The sequence below is a fragment of the Cottoperca gobio genome, chromosome 6, assembly GCF_900634415.1.
Source record: "Cottoperca gobio chromosome 6, fCotGob3.1, whole genome shotgun sequence".
Lineage (NCBI taxonomy): Eukaryota > Metazoa > Chordata > Actinopteri > Perciformes > Bovichtidae > Cottoperca > Cottoperca gobio.
The window spans coordinates 2,712,267-2,734,571 of NC_041360.1; the positions used below are offsets into that span (position 1 = coordinate 2,712,267).

General features: G+C 37.1%; 1 protein-coding gene across 1 annotated transcript; it reads right to left on the minus strand.

Annotated features, from left to right (window-relative positions):
- Positions 1 to 470: 470 nt before the first annotated feature.
- Positions 471 to 14,735, minus strand: LOC115009316 (golgin subfamily A member 6-like protein 2). The gene is made up of 2 exons (XM_029433240.1): positions 13,882 to 14,735; positions 471 to 1,294 (listed from the first exon to the last, which is right to left on the minus strand). The coding sequence occupies exons 1-2, from the start codon at positions 14,733 to 14,735 to the stop codon at positions 1,060 to 1,062; spliced, it is 1,089 nt and encodes a 362-aa protein (XP_029289100.1). The 3' UTR covers positions 471 to 1,059.
- Between the last annotated feature and the right edge of the window lie 7,570 nt (positions 14,736 to 22,305).

Genomic DNA, 22,305 nt, shown 5'->3' on the forward strand with positions numbered 1-22,305 from the left:
CAGATATTCAGTCAACACAACATGAACTAACACACAGCTAAACCATGAATCATGTTCTTGTATTTCAGTGTTTGCTCGTCATTTTTAGACTGTAAAGAAGAATTTATTTATTTATTTGGGAAAACAGACAGTGTTGACAGACAGGTGTTGACAGTGTGTTTTCAAAGCAGATACATCATGTGAAATTGTGTGTGTGTGTGTGTGTGTGTGTGTGTGTGTGTGTGTTAGGTCTATCTTACCTGATGCATCAGAAGCCTCTGAGTTCAGTCACAATGACATTTTTCAAAGTCAGATCTTCTCAGTTTAGTATATCCAAGGCTGAGAACAAACCTTCAGGCATCAATCCTTTCAAATTCAGAATGTATAACTTATTCTGCAAATAACTCTCGAGTTTCAAGTCTCAAATGTGTGTTTCTCTCGCTCAATGCTTATGGTGAAATGACCCAAATCCACCAAACATCTGATTCAGCAGCTACTTTATTAAAAAAATCAAATCAAATCAAATTTATTTGTATAGCCCAATATCACAAATTATACATTTGTCTCAGTGTGCTTTACAGACTGTACAGGTTCTCAATATAAGAGATCTGCTCCTGATAGAATTTTTTTTCCATGCACTTTAGAGACTATTCATACAATCAAAACAGCAGCACAGCACCTGACAACTGTGTGTGTGTGTATGATGAATAAAAAATAAAGTTTTTAACATACATTTTTGTTCCAGGGCACTATCCAATTAGTTTATCATGTCAAGCCCATATAATATCCCAATAAAGTTTCTATGGACAACTGATGTGTTACACGAGGTTGGACTTCCTCTTTCCTCTTGGTTTTGTTCTGCTTTTGTTGTCTGCGTTCATTCAGTTCATTTTATAGTATGCACAATCACTTTTTTGAGTATAATTTATTTATTTCACATCGTCACTTTTTCAGTGTGAACATACTAAACACTCTGGTTTAGAGTTAGTAGTACTTGGGGTCCCAAACACCAGATAGTCGATTTCCCTCTTGCAGGCGGACTCATTCCCACCAGAGATGAGTCCAATGTAGATGGTGCGGTCAGCGAAATCCACAAGCTTGACAGACTGGAGACTGGAGGTGCAGGTGTTGGTGTACGGAGAGACGAGCAGAGGAGAAAGGACGCTGCCTTGAGGGGATCCGGTGCTGATGGTACAAGAGTCTTGAGACATGTATCCCCAGCTTCACATACTGCTTCCTGCAGGTGGAGTGAGAAACGTGCAGCGGGGACAGCTTGTCCGACAGCAGAGCCGAGAAGATGGTGTTAAAGACGGAGCTGAAGTTAAAAAAATACAACACAGTTCTTAGGAAAAACCCTTGAATTTGGTTCAGGTATTTACAGCCATCAGAAGCATCCGAGACACTTCACATCTTTATAAAACATAAAATAAAATCCACGGAACTGAGTTTGGTCTACAATTAAATGAAACAAAACAGTTGATCAGCAACATAACATTGCAGTTTATCCTAAAGCCCAACAGAGGGCAGTCTATGACAATAAATGGCCACCATCAAGTTCAAGTTTCTAGTTCTATTTGTTATATGTATATATGTATATAACCCTAACCCGAACCCTAACCCTTTGTTTATAGTACGATACTGTAACTATTTAGAGCACGATACTTTAATTTATTTTATAGTACGATACTGTAATGTGTTTATAGTACAATAATGTAACTGTATATAGTACGATACTGTAACTGTTTATATAAGTTTACTGTTATAGTACGATCCTGTAATGTGTTTTATAATACGATACTGTAATGTGTTTATAGTGAGTCAAAGTAATGTGTTTATAGTAGGATACTGTTATGTGTTTTATAGTATGATACTGTAACTGTGTTTATAGTACAATACTGTAATGTATTTTATAGTATGATACTGTAATGTGTTCATAGTACGTCAATGTAATGTGTTTATAGTACGATACTTAAATGTGTTAATAGTAAGATACTGTAATGTGTTTATAGTATGACACTGTAACTGTGTTTATAGTACGATACTATAACTGTGTTTAGAGTACGATACTTAAATGTGTTTATAGTACGATACATTAATGTTTTATAGTACGATAATGTACCTGTATTTATAGTACAATACTGTAACTGTTTATATTACGTTACTGTTCTGTGTTTTATAGTACGATACTGTAATGTGTTTTATAACACGATACTGTAATGTGTTTATAGTACGTCAATGTAATGTGTTTATAGTACGATACTTAAATGTGTTTTATTGTACGATACTGTAACTGTATTTATAGTACGATACTTAAATGTGTTTATAGTACGATACTGTAACTGTGTTTATAGTATGATACTGTTATGTTTTTTATAACACGATACTGTAATGTGTTTATAGTACGTCAATGTAATGTGTTTATAGTACGATACTTAAATGTGTTTTATTGTACGATACTGTAACTGTATTTATAGTACGATACTTAAATGTGTTTATTGTACGATACTGTAACTGTATTTATAGTACGATACTGTAACTGTGTTTATAGTACGATACTGTTATGTTTTTTATAGTACGATATAACTGTTTATAGTACAATACTGTAATGTGTTTATAGTACGATACTGTAACTGTGTTTATAGTACGATACTGTAACTATTTATAGTATGATACTTTAATTTGTTTTATAGTACGGTACTGTAATGTGTTTTATAGTGTGTTACTGTAACTGTGTTTATGGTAAGATAATGTAATGTGTTTTATAGTACGATACTGTTATGTTTTTTATAGTGAAATACTTTAATATGTTTTACAGTACGATACTGTAATGTGTTTATAGTACGATAATGTAATGTGTTTTATAACAAGATACTGTAATGTGTTTATAGTACGTCAATGTAATGTATTTATAGTATGATACTTTAATTTGTTTTATAGTATAATACTGTAATGTGTTTTATAGTGTGTTACTGTAACTGTGTTTATGGTAAGATACTGTTATGTTTTTTATAGTACGATAGTATAACTGTTTATAGTACGATACTGTAACTGTGTTTATAGTACGATACTGTTATGTTTTTTATAGTACGATAGTATAACTGTTTATAGTACGATACTGTAACTGTGTTTATAGTACGATACTGTAATGTGTTTATAATACAATACTGTAACTGTTTATAGTACGCTACTGTTATGTGTTTAAAGTATGATACTGTAATGTGTTTATGGTACGATACTTTAACTGTTTATAGTACGATACTGTTATGTGTTTTATAGTATGATACTGGAATGTGTTTTATAATACGATACTGTAACTGTTTATAGTACGATACTGTTATGTTTTTTATAGTACGATATTATAACTGTTTATAGTACGATACTGTATTGTGTTTATAGTACGATACTGTTATGTGTTTATAGTGAAATACTTTAATGTGTTTTATAGTACGATACTGTAATGTGTTTATAATACAATACTCTAACTGTTTATAGTACGCTACTGTTATGTGTTTAAAGTATGATACTGTTATTGTGTTCATAGTATGATACTGTAATGTGTTTATGGTACGATACTTTAACTGTTTATAGTACGATACTGTTATGTGTTTTATAGTATGATACAGTAATGTGTTTATTGTACGATACTGTAACTGGGTTTATAGTACGATACTGTAATGTGTTTTTAGTACAATACTCTAACCGTTTATAGTACGCTACTGTTATGTGTTTTATAGTATGATACTGTAATGTGTTGATAGTACGATACTTTAACTGTTTATAGTACGATACTGTAATGTGTTTTATAGTACGATACTGTAATGTGTTTATAGGATGATACTTTATCTGTTTATAGTACGATACTGTAATGTATTTTATAGTACGATACTGAAATGTGTTTATAATACAATACTGTAACTGTTTATAGTACGCTACTGTTATGTGTTTAAAGTATGATACTGTAATGTGTTTATGGTACGATACTTTAACTGTTTATAGTACGATACTGTTATGTTTTTTATAGTACGATATTATAACTGTTTATAGTACGATACTGTAACTGTGTTTATAGTACGATACTGTTATGTTTTTTATAGTACGATATAACTGTTTATAGTACAATACTGTAATGTGTTTATAGTACGATACTGTAACTGTGTTTATAGTACGATACTGTAACTATTTATAGTATGATACTTTAATTTGTTTTATAGTACGGTACTGTAATGTGTTTTATAGTGTGTTACTGTAACTGTGTTTATGGTAAGATAATGTAATGTGTTTTATAGTACGATACTGTTATGTTTTTTATAGTGAAATACTTTAATATGTTTTACAGTACGATACTGTAATGTGTTTATAGTACGATAATGTAATGTATTTATAGTATGATACTTTAATTTGTTTTATAGTATAATACTGTAATGTGTTTTATAGTGTGTTACTGTAACTGTGTTTATGGTAAGATACTGTTATGTTTTTTATAGTACGATAGTATAACTGTTTATAGTACGATACTGTAACTGTGTTTATAGTACGATACTGTTATGTTTTTTATAGTACGATAGTATAACTGTTTATAGTACGATACTGTAACTGTGTTTATAGTACGATACTGTAATGTGTTTATAATACAATACTGTAACTGTTTATAGTACGCTACTGTTATGTGTTTAAAGTATGATACTGTAATGTGTTTATGGTACGATACTTTAACTGTTTATAGTACGATACTGTTATGTGTTTTATAGTATGATACTGGAATGTGTTTTATAATACGATACTGTAACTGTTTATAGTACGATACTGTTATGTTTTTTATAGTACGATATTATAACTGTTTATAGTACGATACTGTATTGTGTTTATAGTACGATACTGTTATGTGTTTATAGTGAAATACTTTAATGTGTTTTATAGTACGATACTGTAATGTGTTTTGTAGTACGATACTGTAATGTGTTTGTAGTACAATACTATAACTATTTATAGTACGATACTGTAACTGTGTTTATAGTACGATACTGTAATGTGTTTATAATACAATACTGTAACTGTTTATAGTACGCTACTGTTATGTGTTTAAAGTATGATACTGTTATTGTGTTCATAGTATGATACTGTAATGTGTTTATGGTACGATACTTTAACTGTTTATAGTACGATACTGTTATGTGTTTTATAGTATGATACGGTAATGTGTTTATTGTACGATACTGTAACTGGGTTTATAGTACGATACTGTAATGTGTTTTATAGTATGATACTGTAATGTGTTGATAGTACGATACTTTAACTGTTTATAGTACGATACTGTAATGTGTTTTATAGTACGATACTGTAATGTGTTTATAGTATGATACTGTAATGTGTTTATAGGATGATACTTTCTGTTTATAGTACAATACTGTCATGTGTTTATATTATGATACTGTTACTATCTATAGTACAATACTTTAATTTGTTTTATAGTACAATACTGTAATGTGTTTTATAGTATGATACTGTAATGTCTATTTGAAGTACGATACTGTAACTGTTTATATTACGTTACTGTTATGTGGTTTATAATACGATACTGTAATGTGTTTATAGTAGGATACTGTTATGTGTTTTATAGTATGATACTGAAATTGTGTTTATAGTACGATACTGAAATGTGTTTATAGTATAATACTGTAATGTGTTCATAGTATGACACTGTAACTGTGTTTATAGCACGATACTATAACTGTTTACAGTACGATAATGTAATGTGTTTTATAGTACGGTACTGTAACGTGTCTTATAGTGTGTTACTGTAACTGTGTTTATGGTAAGATAATGTAATGTGTTTTATAATACGATACTGAAATGTATTTTATTGTACCATACGTTAATGTGTTTGTAGTACAATACTATAACTATTTATAGTACGATACTGTAATGTGTTTGTAGTACAATACTATAACTATTTATAGTACGATACTGAAATGTGTTTATAGTATGATACTGTAATGTGTTTTATAGTACCATCCTGTAATGTGTATTATAATACGATACTGTAATGTGTTTATAGTAGGATACTGTTATATGTTTTATGGTATGACACTGTTATGTGTTTTATAATACAATACTGTCATGTGTTTATAGTAAGATACTGTAATGTGTATTATAATACGATACTGTAATGTGTTTATAGTACAATACTGTAATGTGTTCATAGTACGACACTGTAACTGTGTTTTTAGTACGATACTGTAACTGTGTTTATAGTACGATACTGTAACTATTTATAGTACGATACTTTAATTTGTTTGATAGTACGGTACTGTAATGTGTCTTATAGTGTGTTACTGTAACTGTGTTTATGGTAAGATAATGTAATGTGTTTTATAATGCTGTACTGTAATGTGTCTTATAGTTTGTTACTGTAACTGTGTTTATGGTAAGATAATGTAATGTGTTTTATAATACGATACTGAAATGTATTTTATAGTGCAATACGTTAATGTGTTTGTAGTACAATACTATAACTATTTATAGTACGATACTGTAACTTTGTTTATAGTACGATACTGTAATGTGTTTTTAGTACAATACTATAACTATTTATAGTACGATACTGAAATGTGTTTATAGAATGATACTGTAAAGTGTTTATCATACGATACTGTTACTATCTATAGTACGATACTTTAATTTGTTTTATAGTACGATACTGTAATGTGTTTTATAGTATGATACTGTAATGTGTTTATAGTATGATACTGTAATGTGTTTATAGTACGATACTGTAATGTGTTTTACAGTTTGATACTGAAATGTGTTTATAGTACAATACTGTAATTTGTTTATAGTATGATACTGTTACTATCTATAGTACGATACTTTAATTTGTTTTATAGTACGATACTGTAATGTGTTTTATAGTATGATACTGTAACTGTGTTTTATAGTACGGTACTGTAATGTGTCTTATAGTGTGTTACTGTAACTGTGCTTATGGTAAGATAATGTAATGTGTTTTATAATACGATACTGTAACTGTGTTTATAGTACAATACTGTTATGTTTTTTATACTACGATACTGTTATGTTTTTTATACTATGATACTATAACTGTTTATAGTACGATACTGTAATGTGTTTATAGTACGATAATGTAACTGTATTTAAAGTACGATACTGTAACTGTTTATATTACGTTACTGTTATGTGTTTTATAATACGATACTGTTATGTGTTTTATAGTATGATACTGAAACTGTGTTAATGGTACGATACTGTAATGTATTTTATAGTACGATACTGAAATGTGTTTATAATATAATACTGTAACTGCTTATAGTACGATACTTTAATGTGTTTTATTGTACCATACTGTATTGTGTTTTATAATACAATACTGTAATGTATTTATAGTATAATACTGTTATGTATTCCTAGTACGACAGTGTAACTGTGTTTATCTTACGATACTGAAATGTGTTTTATAGTACCATCCTGTAATGTGTTTTATAGTACCATCCTGTAATGTGTATTATAATACGATACTGTAATGTGTTTATAGTACAATACTGTAATGTGTTCATAGTACGACACTGTAACTGTGTTTTTAGTACGATACTGTAACTGTGTTTATAGTACGATACTGTAATGTGTTTTATAGTACGATACTGTAACTATTTATAGTACGATACTTTAATTTGTTTTATAGTACGATACTGTAATGTGTCTTATAGTGTGTTACTGTAACTGTGCTTATGGTAAGATAATGTAATGTGTTTTATAATACGATACTGTAACTGTGTTTATAGTACAATACTGTTATGTTTTTTATACTACAATACTGTTATGTTTTTTATACTACGATACTATAACTGTTTATAGTACGATACTGTAATGTGTTTTATAATACGATACTGTAATGTGTTTTATAGTACGATACTGTTATGTTTTTTATAGTACGATACTGTAATGTGTTTATAGTACGCCACTGTGGTGTGTTTATAGTAAGATACTTTAATTGTTTATAGTACGATACTGTAATGTGTTTTATAGTACGATACTGTAATGTGTTTTATAGTACGATACTGTAATGTGTTTTATAATACGATACATTAATGTGTTTTATAGTACGATACTGTAATTTGTTTATAGTATAATACTGTAACTGCTTATAGTACGATATTTTAATATGTTTTATTGTACGATACTGTAATGTGTTTTATATCACAATACTGTAATGTGTTTATCGTACAATACTGTAATTTGTTTATAGTATGACACTTTAACTGTGTTTATAATACGATACCGTAACTTTTTATAGTACGATACTGTAATGTGTTTTATGGTATGATACTCTAACTGTTTATAGCACGATACTATAATATAGTGTGTTACTGTAACTGTGTGTTACTGTAACTGTGTGTTACTGTAACTGTGTTTATGGTACGACACTGTTATGTGCTTATAGTACGATACAGTAACTGTTTATAGTACCATACTTTAATGTGTTTTATAGTACGATACTGTAACTCTGTTTCTAGTACGATACTTTAACTCTGTTTCTAGTACGATACTGTAATGTGTTTTATCGTATGATACTGTAATGTGTTTTATAATATAATACTGTAATGTGTTTATAGTACAATACTGTAATGTGTTTATACTACGATACTTTAATTTGCTTTATAGTACGATACTGTAACTGTGTTTATAGTACAATACTATAACTGTTTATAGCACGATCCTGTAATGTATTTCATAGTGTGATACTGTAACTGTGTTTTATTGTAAGTTACTGTAACTGTGTTTATAGTACGACACTGTAATGTATTTTTAGTAAAATATTGTAATGTGTTTTATAGTATGATACTGTAACTGTGTTTATAGTACGATACTATAACTGTTTATAGTACGATACTCTAATTTGTTTTATAGTATGATAATGTAAATGTGTTCATAGTATGATACTGTAACTGTGTATATTACGTTACTGTTTTGTATTTTATGGCACGATCCTGTAATGTATTTTATAGTGGGATACTGTAATGTGTTCATAGTACGATACCTTAACAGTTTATCGTGCGATACTGTAATGCGTCTCATAGTGTGATACTGTAACTGTGTAATATTATAAGTTACTGTAACTGTGTTTATAGTACGATACTGTAATGTATTTTATAGTACAATACTGTAATGTGTTTTATAGTATGATACTGTAACTGTGTTTATAGTACAATACTGTAATGGGTTTATAGTATGATACTTTAACTGTTTATGGTAAGATACTGTAATGTATTTTATAGTACGATACTGAAATGTGTTTATAGTATAATACTGTAACTGCTTATAGTTCGATACTTTAATGTGTTTTATAGCACGATACTGTAATGGGTTTTACCTGATTTTTGAAGTCAAGAGGTGACTTGGCCTAGACCCGTGGAAGTAATAATGCTGCCTAACCCTATGTATTAGAAATTCTGATCTTTGCTTCAAAATATAATTTCTTTCTTTTTTAACAAGTTCACCTTTAGATGCCTTTTATTTAGAGTAATTATTTTGCAAAATAGAGTCTATATTAGCAAACTCTGCTTCCAGAGCCCGTAATCTGGCGGATCTATCCTTACATGCCTTTGAAGAGAACAATATTGTGTTGCTCCTTATAAAGCCTTTGACTGCATCCCATAGTATTTTAGGGTCCTCAACTGAACCTATATTTATGTCAAGAAATTCTTACAATTGCGTCAGGAATTGTTCTTTATATTTTTCATTTCCTAGTAAAGTGGAGTTGAGGCGCCTTCTAGTGGTGCCCTTGGATAAATTGCCAGTGGCACAGCAGAATACTCCTTTGTGGTCTGAGAGCGCAATAGGAAGCAACACTACACTATCAATTTTCTGGAAAAGTTGTGGCGAGGTAAAAAGATAATTTAGCCTAGAAAAAGATTTATGTCTGGCTGAAAAAAATGTATAATCTTTTACCCGTGGGTTAAAAGCTCGCCATATGTCCACTAGTCCCAAACTCCCAGCCCAAGATTGCAGTTCTGCAGTTGCCGACTCCTGATCTCTAGAGGCTGTTAGACTTGACCGTTCATTTGAACTCCATACTGCGTTCATGTCCGCTCCCACCATGATAGAATTTATTGGCAATATGCCCGGAATCTTTACTCAGAAGGTGCGTCTCTTGTAGGAAAGCCAGATTAATTTTACGCGATGTAACATAGTCAAAACACTAGTTCGCTTGTGAGGCGCATTCAACCCATCGCAGTTACACACAAGAACAGATAAATCACCCATCGGGCTGCACTGCTCTGGAAGCTGTCAACGATAAACTGAGTGGAATGTCAGATGGCAAACAACCATATTCACTGAACTTGTAAACAAGATCAAAATAAAATGAAGTCTCTCCCCAAATAAACAATCAGAGACCATCTGAGCGTTTCCCATAACGTGACAAAGACGAAAACACGACAATTCCCCATGAATTCCCCCGGTAACAAAAACAAGATAAGGAAAAATAATTAATAAAAACGAAACTTAAAATAACTAAACAGTAAATTAAACGGATATTCGTATATTGATCCGTGACCTGTTTGGATATGAGGCTGCAAAAGGATTGAATTTACACCTCAATCGTGTAACTAAACCGTTGTTAACAGACTAAATGAGATTACCAAAGGCAAAAATAAACTCGAGCATTAGAAAAGAATAGAAACAAAAGCGTAGATAGATTAACATTATAGCATACACTGTTTGGATAACCAATGCACATTTTACCGGCCATTGTCCATTCATATCCGACATGCACAGCGGATCCGCCGTGATATAGATAAAAAATAAATAGCTAACAAATAGCAAACAAACCGGCTGTGTTAGTTTAAAGTCCAAAGTATATTACATGGTATGGGATCCACAAATCAGGCAGTAGGCTCGCAAGTTAGTCTGACCAGCAAACAAAGATGAAGACAAATCCGTCTGCAGACGAGTCTAGCGTCAGACAAAAATCAGCCTGCAGAAATAATCCAAAACTCTGGAAGAGATCCCAGTCCATGCAGAGCAGTGTGCATTTAGTCCAAAACAGGGAGGCTATGTAGTTTAATACGATCCAAAGGGCCGCTATTCACCGTCAGAAGAGCGCACAGGATCTCCGTACGCAGCCTGCACTGCCGGTAGGGAGACGATGAAGTCCTCGGCATGTCCCGGGGACTGAAACGTCTTAATTTGACCAGCGTCCTTGACTTTCAGTGTCGCGGGTAAAGGACGAAGAATTCCACACCTTTGGCCCGGGCTGCATCCATGGCTCGGGAGAAAGCCTGGCAACGCTTAACAGTGTAGCTGCTGTAGTCAGGGGAGAAGCGAATCCTCTGTCCATCAATCGTGAGCGGAGCTTTCTTCGAATCAATGTTAACCCTCCATCCCTACACTCATTCTCTAACACTTCTCTAGCTATCCTAACTCCCCTCCCATCCCATATAAACTCTTTTATCTATTTCCTTCACTACTCTATCTGGCACATCTAAAACTGACATTTATATGCACTATTCTACTCATGATCAACCCATTTACTACAACTATCTTCCCCCTCAATTTAATCTTCCTCATCTTCCAAAATCTTAACGTCTTCACTACACTATTAATTAACTCTTCATACTGCCTATCCCTACCTTCAACATCTTTAATCCCTAAAATAATCCTTATTCTCCTTCAAATTTATATAAAATCTTCTGTCCCTCACTTGTCCTATATACATAATCTCTGACTTCTCTATATTCACCCTAGCTCCAGATGCCCTACCGTACAAATGAATACAAACAATAAAAAACAATACTTCCCTTACACTTTCCTTATCCTTAACCGTTACTGTTGTATCATCCGCGTACTGATAAACTAAACTAACCCTCCCTCCTGGCACCTCTACTCCTTTAATAAATTTATTCTGCTTCAGCAGCGCCGCTAGGGGACAGCGCGTACAGCATTTCTGAGAGAGGGCATCCTTGCCGGACCGACCTCCCTAATTTAAACACATCGGTTACCACCCCATTAACCTTTACGCAACTGACTGCACTACTATAAAGCCTCCTTACCAAATTCTGTCTTCTCTAACACTATACAAATATGCATGACTCACTCTATCAAATGCTTTATTTAAATCTAAACTCACTACAATCCCACCTATTCCCTCCCTCATGTGACTAATTGTGTCCCTAATACTACTAATAGTGTCGCTAAAGTTTCTCCCTGGAATATATGCCTGCGTGTCCCCCACTACTGCTTTTATAACCCTCTTCATTCTATTGGCTAACACCCGTGCTACTACCTTATAATCTGTGTTTAACATGCTAAATGGCCTATAGTTTTCTAATTTATCCCTATTCCCTGTCTTGTACAATATACTAATAACTCCCGTTGATATGCCGGCCGGCAGTTGTGCCTCTCCTCCAGGCTCTTGTACAGTTTGAGGAGTAACGGTGCCAACCCCTCCCTAAACTCTATATAAAACTCTGATGTAAGACCATCTATCCCTGGACTCTTATTCCTTCCTAACCCCGCTATCGCTACCTCTATCTCTCCTAATCCTATCTCCCCCTCACACATCTCTCTACCCTCATCACTCAACCTCGCTTCCATACTATCTATCACCTGTTCTAAACTCTCCCTGTCACTCTCCTCAGCCTCAAATAAATCCCTATAAAATTCCTCTACTCTCTCTGCTATCCCTACAAAATCTGATATACTTTCTCCTCCCTTTCCCTCCACCTGCTTTATATAATTATTTACCTGCTTCTTTTTCTCTAAACCCAAAAAAAAACCCTGTACATTTCTCTCCCTCAACAGCATACCTAGCCCTACTTCTCACTATAGCTCCCCTGCACTTTCTCTTCTCTATTTCCCCCAGCTAATCCTTTAATCGACTATATACATCCAAATCTCTCCCCATTTCTATATCTACCCGTTGTGCCTCTAATTTGAACTTTTCCCTCACTCTCATCTCTTTCTCTCTTTCTATCTTATTCCTATCTTTAGTAAACTTCATACTTATCCCTTTTATTTCATTTTTGAAACCCTCCCACCATTCCCCCACATCCTCACCATTCAAACTTCCCCTTTTTCCATGCTTTCTCTCACTTTAACTTTGTATCCATCATCATTCAGCAGACAGGCATTTAGACACCACACTCCTCCACCTCTTCCTCTAATCAACGTTCCTATGTTGAACCCCAGGATCGCGTGATCACTCATAGCAGCATACTCAATTCCGCCGATTTCCTCCCCTATATTACTCCACACTAAATCTATTCTACTCTGCTTTAATATCCCTCCCACCACTTGATTCCTGAAAAAAACCTGCGCCCTTTTATTCCTTTCCCTCCACTCATCCAACAGCCTATTTGTCCCCATCATTGTTTTGAGAGCACCACGTGATGAGTCACTTCTAAAACACATATTCGCAGAAACATCCAGTTTTGAACACCATACATTAAAATCACCGACAATCATGCAGTTCCCCCACATTTATCCTCCAACCCCTCAAAAAACTCCCCCCTCCATCTTTCCTCATTCGGTGCATATATATTCAATAATCTAAATATCTCCCCCATACACTCGAACAGTATCCCAATCATTCTCCCAACACCATCATCCTCAACTTTCCTTACATTCGTTACCACCCCTGTTTTAATTAATATAGCCACCTCTCTAGCACCCACACTCCCATTATTTCCATAAATTTCTCCCTTCCATCCTTTCCTTACATCCTCCACACATCTTTCATCCCAATGTGTCTCCTGCAAGCAAACTATGTCTGAGCCACATAGCATCAGTGCCTGCTCTCTCCGGTCTTTGGACCTCAGCCCATTGCCATTAAAGGAGGAAATTGTCACCATTATGAGGGTTAGTATCAGTGTCTTCATGATTACTCACTTCTTTCTTCCACTCCTTTTCCTCCCTTTATTCTTTCCCCCCAATCTTTTCTGTCCCTCTTCTGTGTTCTCCGCTTTCCTCTTTGCCGTAGTCCTACTGGACTCCATCTCCTCCATGATCGAAGCCTCTTCCTTTAGCTGCACCCCTCTGCTCCTTGGTATCTCCTCCGGCTTCCCAACACTCTTCCTCTCCAGATGTCGCGTCACCTCCATCTCTTCCTCATCTGTTCCGTCATCCTCCCCGCCGTCTCCGTCGTCACCACCATCCTCAGACACGTCCGAGTAGTGAGCCTCTGTTTCAGCCTTCCGTCTCCCGCCATCTCCGACCTCGCCGCCTCTCTCATCTCCGCCATCTCCTGCTCCCGCTCCTCCACCTTTCCCGCCATCCACTCTTCCTCTGGCACCTCTGACCTCCAGCTCAGCAACCGTGGCACCTAGATCCTCTACATCGCTCCCGCTGCTCCCTCTGCCCCCTCCGCCTTCCTCCTCCTCCTCCTCCTCTCCACCTGTCTCTTCCGCATCCCCCTCTTCCATTTCACTTGTCTCACTTCTTTCTTTCATCTCCTCCTTCTTTTCTTCATTCCTGCTATTTTCTTTCGCACTCTCTCTCCCCCCGGCTCTGCACTCCCTCGCGTAATGTCCCTGTTCCCCACAACCATAGCACTTAAACTCCGGGCACTCTTTGTATATGTGCCCGGGTTTAATACACAGCCTGCACACTGGCATTTGTCCGTCGTGGAGAACTCTGTAGTACTCTGCTCCCCCTGCAGATATGAACTTTGTGGGGTACGGGAGAGAGCGGACCTCCTCCGTGAACCTCACGCGCAGAAAACGCATTCCGTCCACTATATCCATTCCCGGCCACACTCTTCTTTTAATCATTGTCACCGGCTTTACCCCCCAGTCCTCAAGCTTCTTTTTGATAGTCTCGTCCCTCGTACATACCGTGAGATTAAGGAACGAGACAGTCAGCTCTTTTAACTGACTCCACTTCTGATTTTTCTCCTACTCTACCTCCTGTTTTGTCATTCTGCCCGTTTATTTCTTTGTTTAAACCGTTAGACTTTTCGTTATCTGTATCCTTTCCGTTTTCATTACCTATGTGTCTGTCCCTCTCCTCACCCTGCTGTATTTTCTTAATGTCCGTGATCCGTGACTTAGTCAATAGTTCCATTCCAGATGTCGTTGCTGTGGAATCCATCAAAAACACAAAAAACACACGAACAGGGGGGAACCCCCAGACAGCTGAGCTGTTAGGGGGGGGGGGGACGCACAAAAAACGATAGGATATGACAGAACAACAAAACGAACAAACAAAACCTTCCTCTCCGCACAACCTGCACTATGGCCAACCTCTGTGATACTTCCGGAAATGGGCGTGTTCAGAGTGGTATGGCCGTAACCTGTAATCGTAACATGTATCGTACTATAAACACATTACAGTATTGTACTATAGACACAGTTACAATATCGTACTCTAAACACATTACAGTATCGTACTATAAAACACATTAAAGTATGGTACTATAAACACATAACAGTATCGTACTATAAAACACATTAAAGTATGGTACTATAAACAGTTACTGTATCGAACTATAAACACATTACAGTATCGTACTATAAAACACATTACAGTAACGTACTATAAAAAAACATTACAGTATTGTACTATAGACACAGTTACAGTATCATACTATAAACAGTTACAGTATCGTACTATAAACACATTACAGTATCGTACTATAAAACACAATAAAGTATGGTACTATAAACAGTTACTGTATCAAACTATAAACACATTACAGTATCGTACTATAAACACAGTTACAGTATCGTACTATAAAACACATTAAAGTATGGTACTATAAACAGATACTGTATCGTACTATAAACACATTATAGTATCTTACTATAAACACATTACAGTATCGTATACCCCCCTCGCACTGCCACCTGTACTGTCAATCACAGTGTGCTACTGACCCTTCAAAAGGCTCTCACCTATGCGCCACTGGACTGTTTAAAACGGGCTCTTTTCAATATAAGATCTCTCACCAGCAAGGCCTTACTGGTTCATGAGTTCATTATTGACAAAAATCTTGACTTCTTGTGCCTCACTGAGACTTGGCAACAGCCAAACGACTTCTCCCAACTTAATGAAGCTGTCCCACCTGGCTTCACCTTCTTCAATAAATCCCGTGCTACCGGGAGAGAGGGTGGTCTTACTGTGCTCTATCGTGAGACCATTAAAGTCAATACTATCACTGTACCCCATCATTCCTCTTTTGAATGCCTAGCTGTGAAACTCACTGGCTCTGCACCCATCATTATTGTTACCATCTACAGAACTCTTAAAACCTCTGCTGTTTTTCTCACTGAACTATCAAAACTTTTAACATCGGTCTTTGCGATGTCCCCCACTGTCATCCTTGTGGTGGACTTTAACATCCATATTGACAACCCTTCCAGTACTCTTGACAATGACTTCAACTCACTTCTTGAATGTCTTGGTATCACACAGCATGTCAACTTCCCAACGCATAACAAAGGTCACATACTGGATTTAATCTGCTGCACTGGTCTTACTCCCTCTAACCTCACTGTTGCAGAGTTCCCCATCTCTGACCATAAAGTTGTGTCCTTTAAGGTCAACTTCCCCCTATCCACCATAAAAAAGCAACGGACCATCTCCTTCAGAAACATTAATCACATCAAACCCACGGATCTCACCACCTTCATTAACTCCTCCCCCAGTCCTCCCCCATCCTTCTCCCCTGCTGAACTGGTGAGTCACTACAATGACTGTCTCTCCTCTTCCCTGGATGCTCTGGCCCCCCTCAAAACTCGCACAGTCTCCTTTGTTCACACCGCTCCCTGGTTCACCGCAGACCTTCGACAACTAAAAACCACTGGTCGTCGACTCGAGCGGCTGTGCAAAAAGACTGGACTCTCAGTGCACATCCAACTTTACACTGAACACCTACACCTCTACAAGAACGCTCTCTCCACCGCAAAATCCTCCTACTACTCCAACCTCATCAACACTGGTAAAAATAACACTAGAACCCTCTTCTCAACAGTCAGTCACCTACTTCAGCCTGCTACAACCCTCCCTCCAGATGTCTCCACCGACCACTGCAATGACTTCCTGTAATTCTTTGACACCAAAATCAACACCATCCATCATCAGCTGGCCTCATCTTGTACTTCCCCAAGTGATCCACCCTGGATGGCTACCACCAGCCAACCATTCACCAGCACCCTCTCCAACTTCTCACTAGCAACAGAATCGACCATCTCCAAGCTCATCGTTAAATCCAAACCCACTACCTGTCAGCTCGACCCCCTCCCCGCTATCCTCATCAAAGCCTGTCTGCCTTCCATCACCCCCATGATCACAAGAATAATTAACTCCTCCCTCACCACTGGATCTGTACCCCCCTCCCTCAAAACAGCTGCAATTACGCCCGTTCTCAAAAAGCGTGGTGCTGACACAGCTGACCTAAACCATTACCGGCCCATCTCCAACCTCTCCTTCATCTCCAAAACCCTTGAGTGAGTCGTTGCTGCTCAACTTCAGCTGCACCTCGACACAAACAACCTCCATGAACCTTTTCAATCTGGTTTCCGCCCCAACCACAGTACTGAAACAGCCCTGGTCAAACTCAGCAACGACCTCCTCCGTGCAGCGGACTCTGGACTACTCACCATTCTTATCTTCCTTAACCTCACCGCTGCCTTTAACAAGATCTCATAGTACCTTATAAACCAACTAGAGCATTACGCTCCCAGACTGCAGGGTTACTTGTGGTTCCTAGAGTCTCTAAGAGTACAATGGGAGCCAGAGCCTTCAGCTATCAAGCTCCTCTCCAGTGGAACCAGCTTCCAGTTTGTGTTCGGGAGGCAGACACACTCTCCACATTTAAGAGTAGGCTAAAGACTTTCCTTTTTGATAAAGCTTATAGTTAGGGCTGGCTCAGGTTTGCCCTGGATCAGCCCCTAGTTATGCTGCTATAGGCTTAGACTGCCAGGGGGACACCTCCCTGCTCTCTTCCTTCTCTCCCTCTCTCTTCTTCTCCCTCTCTTCTTCTCCCTCTCTATCTGTATGCATTTATGTAAATGTATGTTACTAACTCACCATCCGGGGTATCATCCCCGGAGTGTCTGTCTCTCATGTGGCAGGTTGCCACTGATAAAGTTTACGTCAGGATCATGAATCGTGACAGCGCCTGCTGACCTGGTCCTGCTGGACACCGGGAAGCCTTATTGACATTTTCCTGGATTCATCCAAACTTTCTATTTCTTTTTTTTTTCCAACACAACATAATTTCTGTCAAATGTTGTATTTGTACTATGTTGTTTATCCTGTACACACGACATCTATTGCACGTCTGTCCGTCCTGGGAGAGGGATCCCTCCTCAGTTGCTCTCCCTGAGGTTTCTTCCATTTTTTCCCCTTTAATTTTGGGGTTTCTTTTAGGAAGTTTTTCCTTGTGCGATGCGAGGGTCTAAGGACAGAGGATGTTGTAACCTGTACAGTCTGTAAAGCACACTGAGACAAATGTATAATTTGTGATATTGGGCTATACAAATAAATTTGATTTGATTTGATTTGACACCATCTCCCACACTCATACGGCGCCTGGAATGGCATTGGGATCTCTGGTGTAGCACTTTCCTGGTTTTCATCTTATCTCTACAACAGACAACAATATGTGCAACTGAGCAACCACAGGTCCAGGTGCTCTGCTGTTTCATGGGGTGTCCCACAGGGGTCAGTACTGGGTCCACTATTGTTCATTATCTACCTCATTCCCCTTGGCACAATCCTCCGCCACCACAATGTCCACTTTCACTGTTATGCCAATGACACTCAGGTCTACATTTCTACAAAACCCACCACTGCCCTCCCGTCCACATCCCTCACAACCTGCCTACAAGACATTTGGAGCTGGATGACCAGGAACTCCTTGAAACTCATCAGCTCCAAAAGCACTTTATCCAAAACACAAACTTCCACTGCCCCAAACTTCATCATCGATGGCTTCTCCGTACCGTTCTCCAGTCAAGTCAAGAGCCTTGGTGTCACTCTGGACAGCACCCTCTCCTTTGTACCCCACATAAAGAACATCACCCGCACTGCTTTTTTCCACCTGCGCAACATCTCCAGACTCCGCCGTCCCTGTCCCAATCCACTACAGAAGTCTTGGTCTACGCTTTTGTGACATCACGGATCGACTACTGTAATGCTGTTCTCTCTGGCCTTCCAACCAAACTGCTCAACCGACTTCAAATCATCCAAAAAGTCACTCCCCGGATTACGACCCGCACTAAATCCTCTGAACACATCACCCCAATTCTCCTGAAATTTTACTGGCTCCCTGTTCAATCCCGGATCAACTACAAAAACATCCTGCTCACTTACAAAGCCCTACACAAACTCGCCCCCACCTACCTAAGTGACCTCCTTCAGGAGTATACCCCCTCCCGCTCCCTCCGCTCATCCTCAGCTGGTCTACTGACGATCCCCACATCACGCCTCATCAGCATGGGTGCCAGGGCCTTCAGCTGCACTGCTCCCAAGCTCTGGAACTCCATCCCTCCACACATCTGACAGTTCAAAACTGTTACAACATTCAAGTCCCAACTCAAAACTTACCTGTTCAAACTGGCCTACTCTCTGTAGTATCAATCATCCTGTATCCTCCTCCCCTCCCCCCTTTTGTCTTTATTGCTTTCTTCCTGTGTCTCAACCATATCTCTGGTATTGTTTGTTTGCTCTCCCTTCCAATGTCCTGCTGTCCTCCTCTTGTATTTTGTACGGTGTCCTTGGGTGTTTTGAAAAGCGCCTCCAGATAAAATGTATTATTATTATTATTATTATTATTATTATCATATTATAAACACAGTATCGTAATATAAAAACATTAAAGTATCGTACTATAAACACAGTTACAGTATCATACTATAAAACACATTACAGTATCGTACTATAAACATATTACAGTATCGTACTATAAAACACGGTTACAGTATCATACTATAAAACACATTACAGTATCGTACTATAAACACATTACAGTATGGTTCTATAAAGCACGGTTTTAGTATCATACTATAAAACGCATTAAAATATCGTACTATAAACACATCACTGTATCGTACTATAAAACACATTACAGTATTGTACTATAAAACACATTACAGTATCATACTATAAAACACATTACAGTATCGTACTATAAAACACATTACAAAATTGTACTATAAGCACAGTTGCAGTATCATACTATAAAGCACATTACAGTATCGTACTATAAACACATTACAGTATTGTACAATAAAACACGGTTACAGTATCATACTATAAAACCCATTACAGTATCGTACTATAAACACATTACAGTATCGTATTATAAAACACATTAAACTATCGTACTATAAAATGAATTACAGTATTGTACTTTAAACACATAACAGTATCTTATAATAAAAAACATTACAGTATCGTACTATAAACAAAGTTAAAGTATCGTACTATAAATACAGTTACAGTATTTCACTATAAACACATTACAGTATCGTACTATAAACACAGTTACAGTGTCATTCAATAAAACACATTACAGTATCGTACATTAACCCTTTAAAACCGAATGTGTCGGCGACGACACATTTTGCAAGCAAAACTTTGGATTACCGTAATTATGTCAAAGTTTGCGCAATCGAAACGGTTTCTGAAAGCAGTTACAGTATCATACTATAAAATACATTACAGTATCGTACTATAAAATACATTACAGTATCACACTATAAGACACATTAGACGATCGTACAATAAACACAGTTCAAATCAAATCAAAATTATTTGTATTGCCCAATATCACAAATTATACATTTGTCTCAGTGTGCTTTACAGACTGTACAGGTCCCTCTCCCAGGACGGACAGACGTGCAATAGATGTTGTGTGTACAGGATAAACAACATAGTACAAATACAACATTTGACAGAAATTATGTTGTGTTGAAAAAGAGAAAGTTTGGATGAATCCAGGAAATTGTCAAAAAGGCTTCTCGCTTTCCAGGAGGACCAGGGCAGCAGGCGCAGCAACGATTCCTGATCCTGATGAAAACTTTATCAGTAGCAACCTGCCACATGAGACACAGGAACTCCGGGATACCCCGGATGATGAGTTAGTAACATACATTTACATAAATGCATACAGATAGAGAGGGACAAGAAGAGAGGGACGGGAGGAGAGAGGAAGAGAAGGAAGAGAGCAGGGCGGTGTCCCCCGGCAGTCTAAGCCTATAGGAGCATAACTAGGGGCTGATCCAAGGCAAACCTGAGCCAGCCCTAACTATAAGCTTTATCAAAAAGGAAAGTCTTTAGCCTACTCTTAAATGTGGAGATGGTGTCTGCCTCCCGAACACAAACTGGAAGCTGGTTCCACTGGAGAGGAGCTTGATAGCTGAAGGCTCTGGCTCCCATTGTACTCTTAGAGACTCAAGGAACTACAAGTAACCCTTTAGTCTGAGAGCGCAATGCTCTAGTTGGTTTATAAGGTAATATGCTGGAGCCTGACCATTAATTGCTTTGTAAGTCAGGAGAAGGATTTTGAATTCTATTCTGTATTTTACCGGGAGCCAGTGCAGAGCAGCTAATACAGGATTAATATGATCCCGTTTCCTTGTTCTTGTCAATACATGTGCCGCTGCATTTTGGATCAACTGAAGAGTCTTAAGCGACTTTTTGGAACAACCTGATAACCATGAGTTGCAGTAATCCAGACTAACAAATGCATGGACTAGTTTTTCTGCATCATTTTGAGACAGGATGTGTCTTATTTTTGCAATGTTACGTAGATGAAAGAAGGCAGTCCTTGAGATTTGTTTTATGTGGGAGTTAAAAGACAGATCCTGATCAAAGATGACGCCAAGATTCCTTACAGTGGTGCTGCAGGCCATATTAATACCATCCAGAGCTTCTTTGTCATTAGAAAATGTGTTTTAGAGGCGTTTAGTGCCAAGTATATTAACTTCAGTTTTGTCTGTGTTTAACATCAAAAAGTTGCTAGACATTCAAGTTTTTATGTCCTTAAGGCATGCTTGAAGTTTAGCTAATTGATTGGTTTTGTCTGGTTTAATTGATAGATATAATTGGGTATCATCCGCATAACAATGAAAGTTTATAGAGTGGTTCCTTATAATATTGCCCAAAGGAAGCATAAGGTGAATAGAATCGGTCCAAGTACAGAACCCTGCGGAACTCCAAGACTGACTTTAGCTGTCATGGAGGATTTATCGTTAACACATACAAATTGAGATCGCTCAGATAAATAGGACTTGAACCAGCTTAGTGCGGTTCCTTTTATGCCAACACAATGTTCCAGTCTCTGTAGTAGAATGTCATGATCAACAG

What these genes read in the sequence shown, in the direction of transcription:
- LOC115009316 (XM_029433240.1), bottom strand. Translation starts at nt 14,735, where the DNA reads ATGGATATAGTGGACGGAATGCGTTTTCTGCGCGTGAGGTTCACGGAG. An exon ending in AAAAGGAGTGGAAGAAAGAA is followed by an intron (nt 1,295 to 13,881) that starts GTGAGTAATCAT and finishes TTTTAACTTCAG; the next exon opens with CTCCGTCTTTAACACCATCT.